Below are 17,039 nucleotides of genomic sequence, written 5' to 3' on the forward strand. Positions count from 1 at the left end.
TTTTCCCATCAAACCTCCTTCACTTCCCAAACACTAAACATACCTGTTAGCAGTGTTGTGGCTGCAGATACACAAGATTCATTTGCATACATGATACTTATTTTCCAAGGATGGTATTAAAATACTAAAAACATCAAAGTAAGTCCTTATAATAGAAAACTAAAAACTAATTAAAATACATCTTGAAAAATTATAATAATTTTTATACTGTCCATCTAGGAAGTGTCTATTTTATTTTGTTTTAGAGAAGAGTATTCTTCTGTAGAAAATACCACAGAAAGCTAAAGCTAAGCTGTAAATTGGAAAATAAAGTGGATACAAAAGTCAAAATGGTGAACTCTATCAGCAGCCTATCAATGTATGCACTTGAATAAATGCCTAAGAAACAGTAGATTGTTTACATTTACAAATATTAAGTTTACAAATGAAATGCAAATAAACCTTTCTAATGGTATTTAGATTCCAGTGTTTTATATAATTACTCTATGGAGTAATTAAAACTTCTTAGGCACCCACCTTTTCATTATGCCATCTTCAGACTTACAATAAGGAGTAGCAATCATTGCCTTCTGTATAGTGTTTGTCTATCTAGACATTTAAAAGTTCTTCAATTTTCAAATTGAATTTTCAAATTTAATTGAACTCTAAGAAGCTCTTTTTGTGCCACTACAGAACATATGAGTTTCAATGATACCAATGAAATTAATTTTTAACATAGAGTAGACTCTCATGCATTGTTTTGCTCTTCTCCAGCACATTATGGAGGCAAACCGAAAACAGGCTAGAAACTATGTTTGAGATGTGCAGCAAACTCTGTTTCCCAGGATGTTTATGTTACAAATCTGTTTTCATAACCAGCATGAGAGACTGGCATATAATTTAGACAACAAGAAGACCTGCTTGGCTCTTACCAGTCATAGCCCACTGCAAAAGACGTCTCAATTACTGGTGCAATGAGTTTAGCTGCTGTCATGATGTATTCCTCGGCCATAGATTTTCTAAGAGAAGAAAAAACACAAAAACCAACACACAAACATGCCACCATTTCAAAAATGTATAGGGAAAAAAAACCAACCCCAAATCTAGTTCTTCCTTCTTCCTGCACTCCAGACAATCTTAGAAGTCAATCTAACCCATCCTCTGCTACTGCCCTGTATCTTGATAAAGCTCTCAGGTTTTTTCTGTCTTCCTTTCACTGAACACTGTAGCTGTATTTTTAAAAAAACCCAATCCTGCAAGTTTTAAGCAGTGTAACCTATAGCATTTGGGGTAGATATTCTACTTCAGTGCAGTACACTAAACTGAGTGATCCAGCCGGTTCTTCCAAGCATGTTCTTTCCTAAGAATTATGAGGACACTTTTATAACAAGAACTGCAGACACGTGATAAGACTGGTAATACTTTCAGGAAAAAATCCACGGCACTACAGCCAAGAAAGAATAGTCCCTACCATTACCTCTCACGTTCTAGTTGTCTTAAGCTGTCATTTTTAATGGCTTCAATCAGTAGATTTGTATGTGGATCGTCCTGGAGGGGGACAAAACAACAGCAAATTATGCCGGTATACACACATCTTAATTATTTTACAGACAACATGACTGTCGACGTAAATTCATGTGAATTACATAATATATGATGTCAATTAGTTACTTTTCACATCTCAAAGAGCTAGCTTCAGTTTAAAGTATTTTTCTAGCCACAAAATCTGAAATTGGGCATTACAACTACTTTAATCCTGGTTTTTGCTCATGGATGTGGTAATAGCTCACATTAGGGTTGCTAACAGTTGTAGTTAATGTCACATGTATCAGACTGGGAAGGTTGCAAATCACCGTGAGAATACTCATATGCTTAAAAATAAGAGCATGGTTAAACATTTGCTGAACTGCAGTGGTATTCAGCAGATGAGGACTTGTGCCATCTTCTCACTGCACTAACTCACACAATCATCTTGTGGTTTCTATCACACATCTCGGTAGTTCTAAAATACCTAATGCAGGTATGCTGGGTAGCCACCCCTTCCGCATTTACTGGGGACGGATTATAGACTTATACAAAATAAAGACGAGAAGGAAACTCTGTGATCTTTTCTCTGACCTCTTCATAACAAAATACAGAACTTGGAATGTCTGTTAAAACTATAGCTTGCCTATCCTTAGAAAGAACTTCTACAGTCCATAGCTTTTTCTTCCAATGAATGATCTTACATAGTCTTAATTCAAGTGTTTCATAACCTGTGACATAATTTCTAATATGAGAAATCATAGAATCATAGAATGGTTAGAGTTGGAAGGGACCTTAAAGATCATCGAGTTCCAACCCCCCTGCCATGGACAGGGACACCTCCCACTACAGCAGGTTGCTCAAAGCCCCATCCAGCCTGGCCTTGAACACTTCCAGGGATGGGGCATCCACAGCTTCCCTGGGCAACCTGTTCCAGTGCTTCACCACCCTCACACTAAAGAATTTCCTCCTAATATCTAATCTAAATCTCCCCTCTTCCAATTTAAAACCGTTACCCCTTGTCCTGTCAAATCATATATATATCAGTTATGTATAAGAAGATACATAAGAAATTATATACATATTTATCAATAAATACAAATAAATATATATGCTTCATATATTACATTTTATTTGCTTATGCTAGGACAATAAGAAGCAAAAGCTACTTTTAAGCTGCTAATAGTTTGAAGATTAATTCTATCTTTGATTTTTAGGACTGAAAATGAAGTTTAGCATCACTGGAAAAAAGATTGCTAAGAGAATATAAAGGGCTTGCCTTGATCTTTCTACAGAGGACCTTTCTAAGAGGGACCCTAAACCTGTTAATTACTTTTTCCTGTCTTTAACATTGTGAGCTGCTGGCACTCATGGTACAAAGGAAGTCCAGTTTCCAACGAAGTCTAATAAACTAAAATAAGTATATGTAAACTTTACTAAAATTTTCTTTTGCAAAATAACGCTACAGTATTATAAATTTTATTAGCACTCATTTGAAATAACTAGCATCAACTTTCTCATTGTTTCACTCGCTTTATTTTAGCTTATTAATATTTTATATAAAGGAGGCAAAGTATTAAGTGAACTATGTAAGTTAGCCCAGATGAATTCCAACAAAATTGTTATGAAGACTATCATGTGGTGTGGATTTTATATACATATATCTTTTGAAGAAAAAAAGATTTGAATGTTCTCAACGTTATTTCACACATCTGAACAGTACTGCCACACTAAGTTCATGCTGGTTAAAAGGAAGTTATGTTAGATACATAAATACCCAACAATTTACATATTCAGTATAGCCTAGGCATTCAATGTCTCTTCCCCCTTCTCCTGATATACCATACAAAGATGCAACTTATTTTGTTCATAGTTTATATTGTTCGAACTTACGTTTGGTGAAATGTATTTGTCATCATAATCTACTTCCAGGGGAACTGCAATCAGTTTTTGGAAGGCTTTTTTCATTTGCTCACTGTTTCCAATAGCAAAATAACATACGATCAAGTTGAAGCCTGCCTTCAGGTTTGGGGACGTGCTCATTATGTGTTCAAATGAAGAAATGGCATCAAAGTATTGGCCAGTTTTAATAAATGCAACTCCGATATTTTGCATTATTTTAATCCTAAGGAAAGAAATCAGCATTAGGTTATATTGTTAACTATCAAATCATACTGTATCCAAAACTTGTATTTCAGAACCACGCCTACAAGTAGAAACTCACCTCATCTCTTTGTGGACACTAGGAATCTGGTCTAGAGCCATACGGTAGAATTTGATAGCTTTGGAATAGTTCCGTTGTTTTAAATATATATTTCCCATATTCACCTTGAGTCTACCTATCAAAAGAAGTCCATGAGTTACAGCCTTTTAAAGCACGGTTACAGCATTTTAAAATTGTTTCAAAGTGACAGAGTAGAACAACTTCTTAATAAATTTGTCTTCATTATAGGGTACCAGCGGCCCTTTAAGGAAGCACTGCACAGAACAGCCTTCTGTGAATTTTTACTCAGAAGGAGATGAGGTAGTAATGGAACCTAGAAAAGGACTATCAGCGTAAAATGTATTCTCATTTTGATTGTGAATTGAGGCATGAGGCAGAGATCATTTATAAGTCCTCTCAAGGAAGACAGCTGCAAATAAGCACCTCTGAGACACGCACATTGTAAGAGTCTCAAAGATGTCCAAAATACTAAAAGTAGCTTTCAGAAGGCGAAAGCCGAGTCAAAAGAGAATGAAATAGCATTAAAGCAGACAATATAATGTGTGCTGCATGAGAAAATGATAACTTTGGCTTTATGTTTAGCTTAGCCAGAAAAGACTTCATGAGCTGGCAAGCCAAAGCACATTAAGTTATACCAAGTCAGAGACGATGAGTATGTGTCACCCATTCCGACTGGCAGACATGAGGGCTGAGATCTCTGTAACTCAACACCACACAGATGAAGTCCGTATTTTGAATGCCTGACTACCAGTTTTAATCCACTTAGGAATGTACCCTACCTCCATTGGTGAACATCTTATTCTTCACTATAACTTGGTAAGTATTCAGTGCTTCAGCATACATTTCATTAGCAGCATACTGACTGGCCAGATTGAAAAGAACCTACAGAAAAATGGGTACAACAGAAAATTATAGGTACATGAAAATAAAGTTGTTCTCTTGCCAGTAATAAACTTTAATTCATAACAGATAATTTCAAATTAATGTAACTTGGAAGCATTGCTTTTGCCAGTTTTAAGCTTCCCATCTTTAATGTTCCTTTGTTCTTGTACATTGAGACAGAGAAACAAGACTTCAAATCTACTTATTCTAGGTAATTATTTTATTTTTGTACTTAAATAACTAGTATTAGAAGTCATGCTAAGTGGGCCTTAGACCTACTTAGTAGGTCTTACTACTAAGTAAATAACAGTGTTACAATGCAAGGGTATTAAAAAACCATTCATACAAGAAAATTCTTAGAAACTGTGTGTAATTTATGACTCCCAACATGTGGAAAATGGTCCTATCTGTGGTCACTCAAGTTTACAATGAGAGAACTTTTCAAAACTGCTGTTTCAAAACTGAAATTCTGTTGGTATCAGGTAAAATATTTCTACATTTTTTTCCCCAGCTTTACTCTGACCTTCACTATAAAATAAATTACTACATCTGCCAAACTCAATGTATTCATTGTTAATAATTTTCTCTACAGCGCTACCTGGAGTACAACTTTAAATTCCCTCTAAGTACTTTTATTTAGGTTGTATCCTTTCTTTAAAAAAAAGTCTAGTATTAATTTGAAAACCAGAATGTAAATCTAGATACCTACTTTAAGATTTAGAAATATTAATAAATCCTATTTCATGTAATATATTCTCTGTCGCTTTATGGTTCAAGTTAAAGGCAGTGTCTGATCTCTCCTGTTTTCTTCTCTTGGCATGTTACATTTTCTAGACTATTAATTTCTGAAGTACAGGATTTACATCTTCTATATTTTGATATGCATGTTTTCTATGTCAGTAGGTAGCTGGAACAGATGCTCATGGGCACTCTTTACTTAACGTCAACTACATGGTTCCTCCAGTACTTGAGATCGCAAGGGAATAGACTTGATGATATAAATGGATCTTTGCAACCCAGTGTTAAGTTTTTAATTTCAAGAAATCATTCACTTTATAGAATCATAGAATCGTCTAGATTGGAAGAGACCCTTGGGATCATCGAGTCCAACCATCTACCCTACTCTACAAAGTTCTCCCCTATACCATATCCCCCAACACCACATCTAAATGGCTCTTAAACACATCCAGGGATGGTGACTCAACCACCTCCCTGGGCAGCCTATTCCAATGCCCGACCACTCTTTCTGTGAAAAATTCTTTCCTAATGTTCAGTCTAAACCTACCCTGTTGGAGCTTGAAGCCATTCCCTCTCGTTCTGTCATTAATTACCTGTGCGAAGAGACCAGCACCAACCTCTCTACAGTGTCCTTTCAAGTAGTTGTAGAGAGTGATGAGGTCTCCCCTCAGCCTCCTCTTCCTCATACTAAACAGTCCCAGCTCCTTCAACCACTCTTCATATGATTTGTTTTCCAGGCCCTTCACCAGCTTCGTTGCCCTCCTCTGCACTCGCTCCAGCACCTCGATATCTCTCTTGTATTGAGGTGCCCAAAACTGGACACAGTACTCGAGGTGAGGCCTCACCAGTGCTGAGTACAGGGGGACAATCACCTCCCTACTTCTGCTGGTCATGCTATTTCTACTACAAGCCAGGATGCTGTTGGCTTTCTTGGCCACCTGGGCACACTGCCAGCTCATATTCAGCCACTTGTCAATTAGAACCCCCAGGTCTCTTTCTTCCAGGCTGCTTTCCAGCCACATTTCCCCAAGCCTGTAGCGCTGCTTGGGGTTACTGTGGCCCAAGTGCAGAACCTGGCACTTGCCCTTGTTGAAACTCATACCATTGATGTTGGCCCAATGATCCAATCTATCTAAGTCTCTCTGTAGAGCTTCCCTATCCTCCTGGGAATCAACACTCCTGCTTAACTTGGTGTCCTCTGCGCACTTGCTGATGATACACTATCTTCACAAATTTCCCCTGCCCACAAATGTAGACCATATGTGATCTGGTAAAATGCTATTACAACACACTCTCAGCAATATCAGCAACACACACTCAGCAAATACTGAAACAACCTATAGGAGGTTTGCTACCAACACCTTTCACTCTAAAGATTTCTAAGCACTTACTGAGTAAGTCAGGTCTAAGTTGATGTTTTCTGGAGTAGCGATTTGTTCACGTTGTCTCACCAATACTCTTTCCTTTCTTCCAGCCTCTTTTGCTTTTTCCAGAGCCTTAAAAAATACTAGAATTTAGCAATGCCTTGAATCTTACCAACCCAAGATGGCAATAATACATTCAAAACAAGGATGAAAAGAATTCATGTCCATCTTCTTTAGATGCACACACTGTACCCAATGCTTGAAAAATAGCAATATAACACACAGAAAGGTGTTAATTAGCAATAAAAAGACATACAGTTGTTTAAGTCTGCTTAGCAGTATAATTTTAGAGTAGTCGTCACACACACACATGACGTGACCACTTACAACCCTGGAAGATTACTTGTATTAATCATTGAAAATGCATATAAATATTTCTTTTTTTTAAAAAAAAGGGAGCATTTAGGCTTGACATGTTTACTTAGTTGCAGAATCCCAGTGCAAGAAGGTGTTGGAATGGAGAAAGCGAAGGCAGGAAGTAAACATGCATGTTACACAACTGTATGCTGTACATACACCTTGACGAATTCTGGATGCTTGTAAATTGCTTCCCGTTTTTATCTATCCACAAGTGGTATTTCACATGTACATTCTCAACTTGACTAACTCCAAAATTACTATTTTATCCAATGATAATCTTCTGCAGATTGGTGTCAAGACCCTTCATGCAAGTAATGCTACAGGTCTACAAGTGCCCTTAGCAGCCCTGTATGCCTCTGCAAGGGCACAATGGTTAAAAAAGTAATGGTTAGTACTCAAGGTAGCTATTTGGCAACTAGCAGTAAAGGAAGTACTTCTCAAGTACAGCTTGATTCTTAGCCCTTATAACAGAAAGCAAACCCAACTTTGTTGTTTTATAGATAATGAGCTGGCAACTTCGATGCCTTCTGCAGGAAAATGCATATTCTGCCGGGTTTGTCAGAAACTAACACAAACATCCTAGAGGATCCTCAGAATCATCTAGCATAATCTACATAAGAAACAACCCTTTAACATCAAGAAACAAAGGACATTCTTGGCCGTACATGCAAGAGGCTCAAGAAAAACTAACAAAACAGGTTGGCTCATCTCCTAGTGAAGGTTAAATTCAGACATTATATCAGAGATAAATTAGGAGAGGTCTGTAAGGATACTTATCCTAAATGAACACAAACTGACAGGCTTCTTTCATACTCTCTGATCAGAAGCTAGCAGCAGCAGAAAAAAAAACTGTTTTATTACAGGTATCTAGGAACTGTTTAGAAAAATGTGTGTTAGCCTGGGGCAAAACTGTGCCAGTAACCATGCTAACAATTTACAAACCTATTGATTGATTCAGAAATATAGACATTGTGTACAATGGACAAACAGTGCCATTTTCCCAATTTGTAGCAAGGCTCAGACCATTTGCAATCTTTGCAATGAATTTTTGAATTCTTAGTTTCCAAAACATAAGAATTTTATCAAAGCAAAGGCCACCTAGCCTAAAGATCTATATTGGACAGTATTAAGCAGATCAGGAAAGATGCTTTACCCATTCTTGTACTCCAACAATACCTCCTCAGAATACACTCCTAGACTAAAAAATTTTGCAGCTCAGGCAACTGAGCAAGAAACATCATCTCTCATAGCTCTAGTTAATTTTTTCCCCTTATGGATCAGGCGCCACCAATTTGAGAGGGCAATGGATGAGCATAAAGTAAGTCTACATCCCTAAGAACCCAATGTATCTCATTAATTCTAACAGTTGAGCCCACTGCCTCCCGTAGTTTAGGAGCTGGAGCTGACCAGTCCAAAGCATATGGAGTAAAACATAAACCTGGTCCTAAGAAGGAAGAGTTAGAGGCTATTTTGACACACTTGAACCCAAGGCTAACGTGCTTTATTGCCACTGTCCTATGAAGGATACTGGTGTTTGCGCTTTAGGTTTTGCTTAGCTTGGAAGGTCCCCTTGCTTGAAAGACTGAAAGAAGATGAAAAAGTTCATCCTGATGCCAACCCCTTATGGTGCAACAAAAGCAATATACTGTCTACCATATGCTACAGCACCAAACTGCCATGGAAGGGTACTGTGGAGGTGGCTTCGGTGAGACTGACCCTGGTGCTCAGCACCAGTCCCAGATGAAATTACATTATCAAAAAAGCCCAAGCAACATCAAGGAAATGGAATGTCACTCAGAGAAGATCCTTACACAACTGAGGTCAAATGCTGCAGAGATGCCAATTACAAGCCTGCTATTGAAGAAGGGTCACCCGCTCCCATACAGTCCATAGGTTAAACTGGACAAATCTGTGCCAGTGTGACTAATTGATCAGATCTGTTTGAAGAGGCCAGTGGAGATATGGGGAAGGGATTTTTTGTAACACTGAAATCTTAACAAATATATACACAAGAAATACAGCTCCTACCTTTTTTTTTTTTACAATACAAAGTATCACTGTATTAGAAGAGTCATAGCAAAGTTAGAATTAACATAATGTTAATAGTTTGAAATGTTTGAACCATCTATCTATAAAAATTGTTCTTCACATAATAACAAAAGTGAAAACCAGAAAAAAATACCAATTTCAAGTCTCCACAGCTGTTGGCAATGCAGCTTTCTTCAACCAGTTCATTCACTTTTTTTTCCAACTGCCTAATCTTCTCTTCTGAACTAAAATAAAATAAACAAACACTAAGCTTTTACATAGGATATTCTCAACAAAACAACAGCGTTGTATCACACATCACAAGTAACTGGTTTTCCCATCAAAGAAAATAGAATGTGAAAATATGCCCAAAGAAGATCCTCCAAAGATAACACATTCAACACTTTTAATGTGAGAACAGAGACCTAAGAAAACATAAATCCTTTCCTGAGAACAAGACAGACATGCAAATTTCACGGACCCAATTTGTTTAGAAGTAATGACAGAACAGATGGGCTGCTAAAACTTTCAAATCAAGCACCTAGTAAAATGAAGTATTGTATTAAGAGTGACTAATCAAACCTTTATTTGCATAGGTACCTTTAAAGTATAGCTTGCAAACGCAGATTTTAATAAAAGAATTATTTATCTTGATTGAGGGGTCTAGAGAACAAGTCATATGAGGAGAGGCTGAGGGAACTAGGCATGTTTAGTTTGGAGAAGAGGAAGCTGAGGGGAGACCTCATTGCCCTCTACAACTACCTGAAAGGAGGTTGTAGAGAGATGGGTGTTGGCCTCTTCTCCCAAGGGAATAATGACAGGACCAGAGAAAATAGTCTAAAGTTGTGGCAGGGGAGGTTTAGATTAGATATTAGGAAGAATTACTTTACTGAGAGGGTGGTCAGGCACTGGAACAGCCTGCCCAGGGAGGTGGTGGAGTCGCCATCCCTGGAGGTATTTAAGAAATATGTAGGCATGGCACTTCAGGGCATGCTCTAGTGCCCGAGACTGTTGGTGATATCCTGTGGGTGTTTGTTTTGTTTTTGTTTTGGTTGGTGTTTAGTGTGTGTGGGGGGGGGGTTGTTGTTGTTGGGTTTTTTTTGTTGTTGTTGGTTGGACTCGATGATCTCAAAGATCCCTTCCAACCAAGAAAATTCTGTGATTCTGTGATTTTTTTCTCAGTTAAATAACCAACATTTCAGTACAATTCCCTATTCCTTTAAAGCTATATTTGAGGAATACTTTTGTATTGAAAAGTTCAATGACTTGTTCTCAGTGAACTCCCACACATTTGCACCAGCCTGCAAAACTTTCACAACCTCAGTTTTACCTCAAGTGCTAAGGTCAGACTGAACAGGGCAGGCAAAATTCCCCCAAGTTCTTCCCAGAGAGCTGCATGAATCATGGTGTTCTTTGCCTGCCACACGCTCTTCCAAAATCCACAATTCTATGCAAGTATCACAGCATTTGTGTGACAACAACTACGTTCAGGCTGCTGAGCTACAGTCAGAACCAGAAATCACAGATATCGGACATTCCTGAAAGTCAGTGCAACTGCTCTGGCAAGTCAGCTCACAAAAATGTCTGTGGCATTATTCCACAAATCTAAGAGTTTGGCCCCTCAAGGTTTTGTAACTGCCTGGATGTTTTTAAACTCTACATATTTCGGTTTTTGTTGCTTTGAAATAATTTAATGCAAAACTGAACAAACCTGTCTGAATTTTTCATTTCCAGAGGTGGAGCAGGACCTCTTGCTTGGCCAAGAGGATCAAATGAGGAACCTGCAAAATTAACAGAGTACTGAGAAATGTAAAATAACATCTCCCTCTGGCAGCTGGTGATTTCTACAAACCATACCTCTCATAGCGGCCTTAGTGTAACCTGCAGCATGCACTGCTGTCATTGGTCGAGCAACGCCATCCTTAAATAAAAGGGAAGGCATATTAAAATAATCTTCCTAAAAACCAGATTGTGGACAGTATGGACATCAGTTATATATTACAAAACCTTTAAAATATAAAACCCAGTTGTTACCACCTCAGTAAACTGAGTATTTTTTAAAGTGGTTTTATTTCTCAAATATTATGCATCATATAATACAGGTTTGTTCAGCCATGAGAAAAGAAGGCTTAAGGGAGATCTTATCACCATGTTCCAGTATTTAAACAGTGGCTAAAAAGAAGATGGAGACTTTACAAGGAGGCACATGGAAAAGACAAGGGGTAATGGATACAAGTTACTCCTGGGGAGATTCTGATTGGACACAGGAGAAAAATTTTTGACAATGAAAACAACTGGCCACTAGAGTAGCTTCCCCAGGGAAGTGGTGGATTCCCCAGCATTGGACACTTTGAAGATTTGGCTAGACAGGGTGTTTGGCCATCTCATCTAGACTGTGCTTTTGCCAAGAAAGGTTGAGCCAGAAGTCCTTTCCAACCTGTTTTTCTATGATAATTGTCTACAAAGTAGAGAAGCAAACACTATTGGGAAACTGTAACTGACACAAAGGAACACATTACTTTGTGTAAATTTTACATGTATTCAGAATACTTAAATTTCAAAACATCTTCTATTTTTAGAAAATTCTTAAGAATTTTTGGTCTTGGGATCTGTAATGTATTCTAGCTTACTGCTGCAAAGTTTCAGAACCCAGTTGCTTTTAAAATTTTTATTGACAATAAAGAGAATTCTTTGAGATTATGGATCAGAATGTTTTACTTCATCAAACCAAGAGAGGCACAAACAAACTACAATTTTTTTCTATTTGTAACTTATTACCAGACAATGCCTCCTAACACAAGAATGTCTGACCCCATCCTACACCAGCTTACTAAATCTTCCTGTCAGGACACTGAGTGCACTAATAAACCTTAATGGCCATGACCAGACTCACCTGTGGCCTCCAGCCACACACCCTACCCATGAGTCCAGGAGCCTTATTTAAGCTCAACCCTTGCCCATCAGTGCCTGCCTGAGCTTTGTCAGAGGACTACTGGCTTTTGTACCAGACACAGCTATGCTGGGCCAGAGAGTCCCTTGATCCAGATTTTGACCTGTGGACTGACCTCCTGGATTGATCTTAGCCTTGTCTTGTCGCTATAGACCTGGCCAGTGGTCGCTGGTCCCAGCCCTAGCCTATGCATTGACTTTTTGGATTGACCTTGGACCTGCCTCATCACCATGATATTGCCTCACGTTTTGGACTTTTGGTTGGACATGGCCACCAGTTCTAGGTGGATTCTTCCTGCCTTTTTCAGGTATTGGGGGACTGGGTCCTGCCTGGTGAGGCCCCTGCACTGCTGGCTGTGCGATTTCCTCCTAGGCTCCTGGCTTACCATCCCTTAAGGAGCAGCCTTAGTCTTGATGCTCACTGATAATTCTTGTTTCCCACCTGGGCTGACATAAAGGAATATAGCAGCTATAGATACATTTAACTCTAAGTCAATACACTTAAGGGTGTTGGTGGGAAAGTCATTGGTAAATAGCAGCAGATTCTTATTGGAATATGAGTACATAAGAAAAACATGACAATCAGAATCTACCTCTCTCCTGTTTCAAAAAAATATTATTCATTGAACATCAGTAAGTGTTAAAAACCACTGCACTGGTATTGCTTTGAACCCTGTGCTCAAATAAAATACTCTTCATAACCCTCATGCTTTCTGACAGTAGTATTTTCAAAAAAGGACAAACTAAAATCATAAAAAAAAAGTATTATTTTAATGAACTTTTAAATACTTGTATCAAACCCAAACACTTATCAGAAAACTCCACTGTTCCAAATTAATATAAAATATGTTAATATTGAAACTTTTACCTGTATAGCTCCTGTCATTGGTCTTCCCATAGATGATGTTAAAGCTGCCTTTGACTACAAAAATAAGTAAATTGTTTGAAACTAGCATTCACAAGGCATTAGAAGCCTGTAGAGGCTGTGTACAGTCTTCTCAACACTGAGTTTTAAGAGTTGATCTAACTCTCATGTAAGTTCATAGCAAAATTCCAATTTATGTTACTCATATACAATATATTGCCAGTTACTGGCAGACTTAAGATGTCAAACATTTCAGTTACATAAAAAAACCCTAATACTGTGAATTTGTGCTATCTGGATATCTCTGTTAGACTTTATAAACATGTTACAGAGAAATTTATCTGTTAGCAGTACTTTCCATTATTAAACTATGGAAATCACTACCCGTAAACTGAACAAGTAATTTACACAAAATATTTCAGTAAGATTCTGAGTACAGCTGATAAGAGATTAATAGAGGCAGATTTTAAACTATACTTTCATGAAGATTTATTTTACAATAAATACAGATATACTTTGAAACTGCCAATGGATATCTTTTCCATTAGTTGATATGCTGCATACTGTCCTGTATTAGTGTTAAAAAACTAAGGATATAAAAGTCAAATATTTAGTAGTAAATGCTAAACATTGCTACAAATATAAAATACAGACAAAAATAAAGGGTTTCAGGCTATGAAAAAATATTCCCCTAATTCCCACTCAGAGGCCTATGTTTTACTATTTTACCCACTATCTATCACACATGATTGTTTTTTGTTTTTTTCTGGTAAGGCTTAATCTACATTAACAAGGACTGTAGTACAGGAGAAACTAATCTGCTGAGTAAAACAGGTAGCACTGTGGACTGGACAATGCTTTGGAGGTTTCTAGCTCTACTATTGCAGGTAAACATGTCAGTCTTTATTATTGTTAGGAACTGCCTTTTTGTGCACTCCTTTAATTTCACTGAATTTCACTGAATTTTTAGAGTTGGAAGGGACCATAAAGATCATCTAGTCCAATTCCCCTGCTGAAGCAGGATTGCCCAGAGCACGTTAGAGCAAAATTTGATTTAAATTTGATTTAATAAGATAGCTTTTCCGATCACAGCATGGTACTACACTAAACATCTGCAAGTACAACTGCTAAGAAAAAGGAATCTCTAAAGGAATATATCCAGAGCAGGTAACAGAAGGTTCAGAGTAAAGGTTGTATTTCAATGACATAATAGAATTTAGCTGTTCTTGAAATTGTTACCCAGCTAACTTGCAGAAGAGATCTAAAGCAATGTGATGTCCCTTCTTTATTTGCAATAAAACTTACAGGAACTTTGTATCTAAGAGCCCTGTCTTTTCAAATTTGACTGAAACAGGCTAACAGGTTGAAAATTTATTGGGATAAGGGGATGGTGGATATATCACTAATGTGTAACTTCTGTTTCCTTTGCAAACCAGGTTGAAGTGGTAGTTATATAAGAGTTACAATAGGTTAAGTATACCAAAGAATATAACCAGCTTTTTCTGATTAAATTAGAGGTAATTTGAAAGCCTATATCTTTTAAGACTTAATTTCACCTCAACTTTCAGAAAACTTTTCCAAGCCCAAATAACAACAATCCATCCAGTTCCTCCTGCAAGAAAATCAGGTTAACTCCTTGGAATCTACTGCCTTATGCAGTACAGAAGCTGATTTGCAGTATGGTTTGGGAGAAAAAGGAAAAAAAGAAAAAAAAGAAAAATCAGTAACCATGCCTTGACTAAGCATGGAGTTGTGAATTAATTAAAATTAATGAAAATATGTAGTTCACTGGAAGGAAATACTTAGATTAAAAAAGCTCACTTTGTGCAAGGGATTAAATGGTAAATTTATTATTCAGTAAAAACCTCTTTTTTATTGAGAATACAATAGAACAAAAACCTACCCCAAATCCAGTAGCTAAAGGCCTTGAACCTGATGTACCAGGAATTTTGGCTGTCACCTAGGTGGAAAAAAAAACCAAACCAAAAATCCCCACCAATTAACAACCATATGTATTAATTATTAGTCTTTCTATATAATTTCTATAGTGAACTTTGTTTTCTTATTTTTCACATAAATAATTAAAGTCTGTATCTTCATGTTAGTACTAGACAAAAAAAGGTAACAGAGTCCCATGATAAGTTTGTATCAATGCCAAAATTAGAGCTAGGGCTCTAGAGAAGGTCTATGCTATTGCAATGCATTTTGAAAGGTACTTACTGGGGGTCTTCTACCATGACTTGTTCTTGCTGCCTGTTGAAAAGCTACATCATTTTCTAAATCCTAGAAAAGATAAAATAAAAATATCAACCCTTTTAATACCACAACATCCAAAGTCAGAACCTTAGGACTACTGAAAACAGGTAAAAAAAAAAGAAGACTTGACGATAACTGAGTAACAGGTTTTACTGACAATAAATAATGATTATATTATTTGGTCTATCTTTTTTGGTATTTTAGATTAGGAAAAGTAAAAAATCATTACTACCTGAAAAATAAAAACACAGTGAGGAAGCAGAGCTTTAGAGATAAAATATGACATGAAATTTTATTTCTGTCCAAAAGCTTACTACTAGCACTATTTCTAAATTTTAACATTAATGCCTCTCATGCCAATACACTTAAGATATCTCATGTCTGTGAGGTCACGCTGCAGCTCCCATGAATTTGACATTGGGATTTCACACAAGATGTCAAGTCTTGCAACACCAATCCTGCTTTGAGCAAGGTAGTGGGTGTGGACCAAATAACCTCCCAGTTGTTCCACTACATCAGCAGTTACCAAAAGTGGTCTGCAGGGTTACTAAGTCATCCCAGACGCTCTACTGATTACACAGAGAACTGCAGGATTCCACTCTACTGTTACCTCCCCTTCAGCAGTAGCACAGCAAGAGATCAATGACCTATTGACCGATAAGTAGCCTCTTTTGTCAGAAAACTTGCTGCTGCACACCGCACCACATTGAATGTACCTGAACGTAAATACAGCCTTCAAACAACTAGGATTTTACACTTCACAAATTCTAACCATTAAAGCATATTAGATCCGCTATGAGATGCACATAGGTATTTTGTTGGAATAGAAAACTATATATATATAAAAAAAAAACACTATTCAAAAAGATCCTGGTGAAACTTCAAATATTTCTTGCTAAATAAAGAAAAAATTTCTTCAAAACAGTAGTACACTTGCTCATTACTGTACCCACATGTTGTTATCTTGTACTTAGAAGCTAAAATCCTACGTATGGGAAAGGTTGGAAACAGCAAATATTTTTACCTCTGTGTCAAAGGTAGGATTATAATCATTGTAGCCAGAATAAAGATCATCTTCATCAGCCTCAGGAGCCAGATGCACGTTTTGCATCATTTTTCTGTGAAACATTTAACATGCCAAATATCACCTCAATGGTTTTACATGCCTTTAAAAGTGTAAAATATAAATAACAATAAGGTTTACTCAAAGAGTAAAGTTCAAAAGAGCTCAGATTTTAGTTTTTAATTGCTGCCTTTCTAATTAAAAATAAGCTGTGATTAGTCATAAAAACTAGGGTACACCTATAAACAATATTGAATGGCACCATTTCATAGAATTAGATTTTGTTAGGTATTCATACCACTATCAGAAAATCGTTTGAAAGATATTTATCGTTAAAACTAAATGCTCACAACAAGTAACTGTATTACTTTTAGAACAGTATCTCTACATTCTCAGATAATTCAGATTTAAGATAATTCTCTCATAAAGTCTTTTTTTTTTTTTTTAATTAGGGCAAACCATCGTAGTCAGTCTAATTAAAGGTATCTCTTCCAGCTTCAAATCTTCCTTCCTTCACCTGCGTCCATCATCACAGCCACAGCTATTCTCAATACGCAACATTCTTCATACAATTTTGCCATTTCAATGCAAGCGGTTTTTAAAAACTAGGACTAAAGAAGCCTGGGTTCCAATGTTTTCCTTCAGAAACATTTTAGTGTCTAATACCTTGTGGTCTTTCCCTCGCTGAGGACACTACGGGTCTCTCTTTGCCGGGCCACCTATTTTCATAAAAATCTTGAAGACAAC

At 37.1% G+C, this 17,039-nt stretch overlaps 1 protein-coding gene across 6 annotated transcripts in view; it reads right to left on the reverse strand.

Annotated features, from left to right (window-relative positions):
• IFT88 (intraflagellar transport 88) overlaps nt 1–17,039 on the reverse strand; it is a 48,010-nt gene extending 30,971 nt beyond the window's left edge. For 2 of the 6 annotated variants that reach the window (XM_074167995.1, XM_074168004.1), the window contains exons 1-14: nt 16,254–16,343; nt 15,194–15,256; nt 14,877–14,933; nt 12,977–13,030; nt 11,017–11,080; nt 10,871–10,940; nt 9,314–9,404; nt 6,739–6,843; nt 4,507–4,609; nt 3,728–3,842; nt 3,585–3,628; nt 3,397–3,482; nt 1,457–1,527; nt 912–998 (exon numbers count right to left, since the gene is read on the reverse strand). In XM_074167995.1, the coding sequence (XP_074024096.1) occupies nt 912–998; nt 1,457–1,527; nt 3,397–3,482; nt 3,585–3,628; nt 3,728–3,842; nt 4,507–4,609; nt 6,739–6,843; nt 9,314–9,404; nt 10,871–10,940; nt 11,017–11,080; nt 12,977–13,030; nt 14,877–14,933; nt 15,194–15,256; nt 16,254–16,343 (1,100 nt within the window). Of the gene's footprint in view, nt 1–911; nt 999–1,456; nt 1,528–3,396; nt 3,629–3,727; nt 3,843–4,506; nt 4,610–6,738; nt 6,844–9,313; nt 9,405–10,870; nt 10,941–11,016; nt 11,081–12,976; nt 13,031–14,876; nt 14,934–15,193; nt 15,257–16,253; nt 16,359–16,958 lie in introns of those variants that run through there. The other 4 variants (XM_074167977.1, XM_074167985.1, XM_074167968.1 and 1 more) reach the window with 3 other exon arrangements.

This window comes from Numenius arquata, chromosome 1 (genome assembly GCF_964106895.1).
Source record: "Numenius arquata chromosome 1, bNumArq3.hap1.1, whole genome shotgun sequence".
NCBI classification, from domain to species: domain Eukaryota; kingdom Metazoa; phylum Chordata; class Aves; order Charadriiformes; family Scolopacidae; genus Numenius; species Numenius arquata.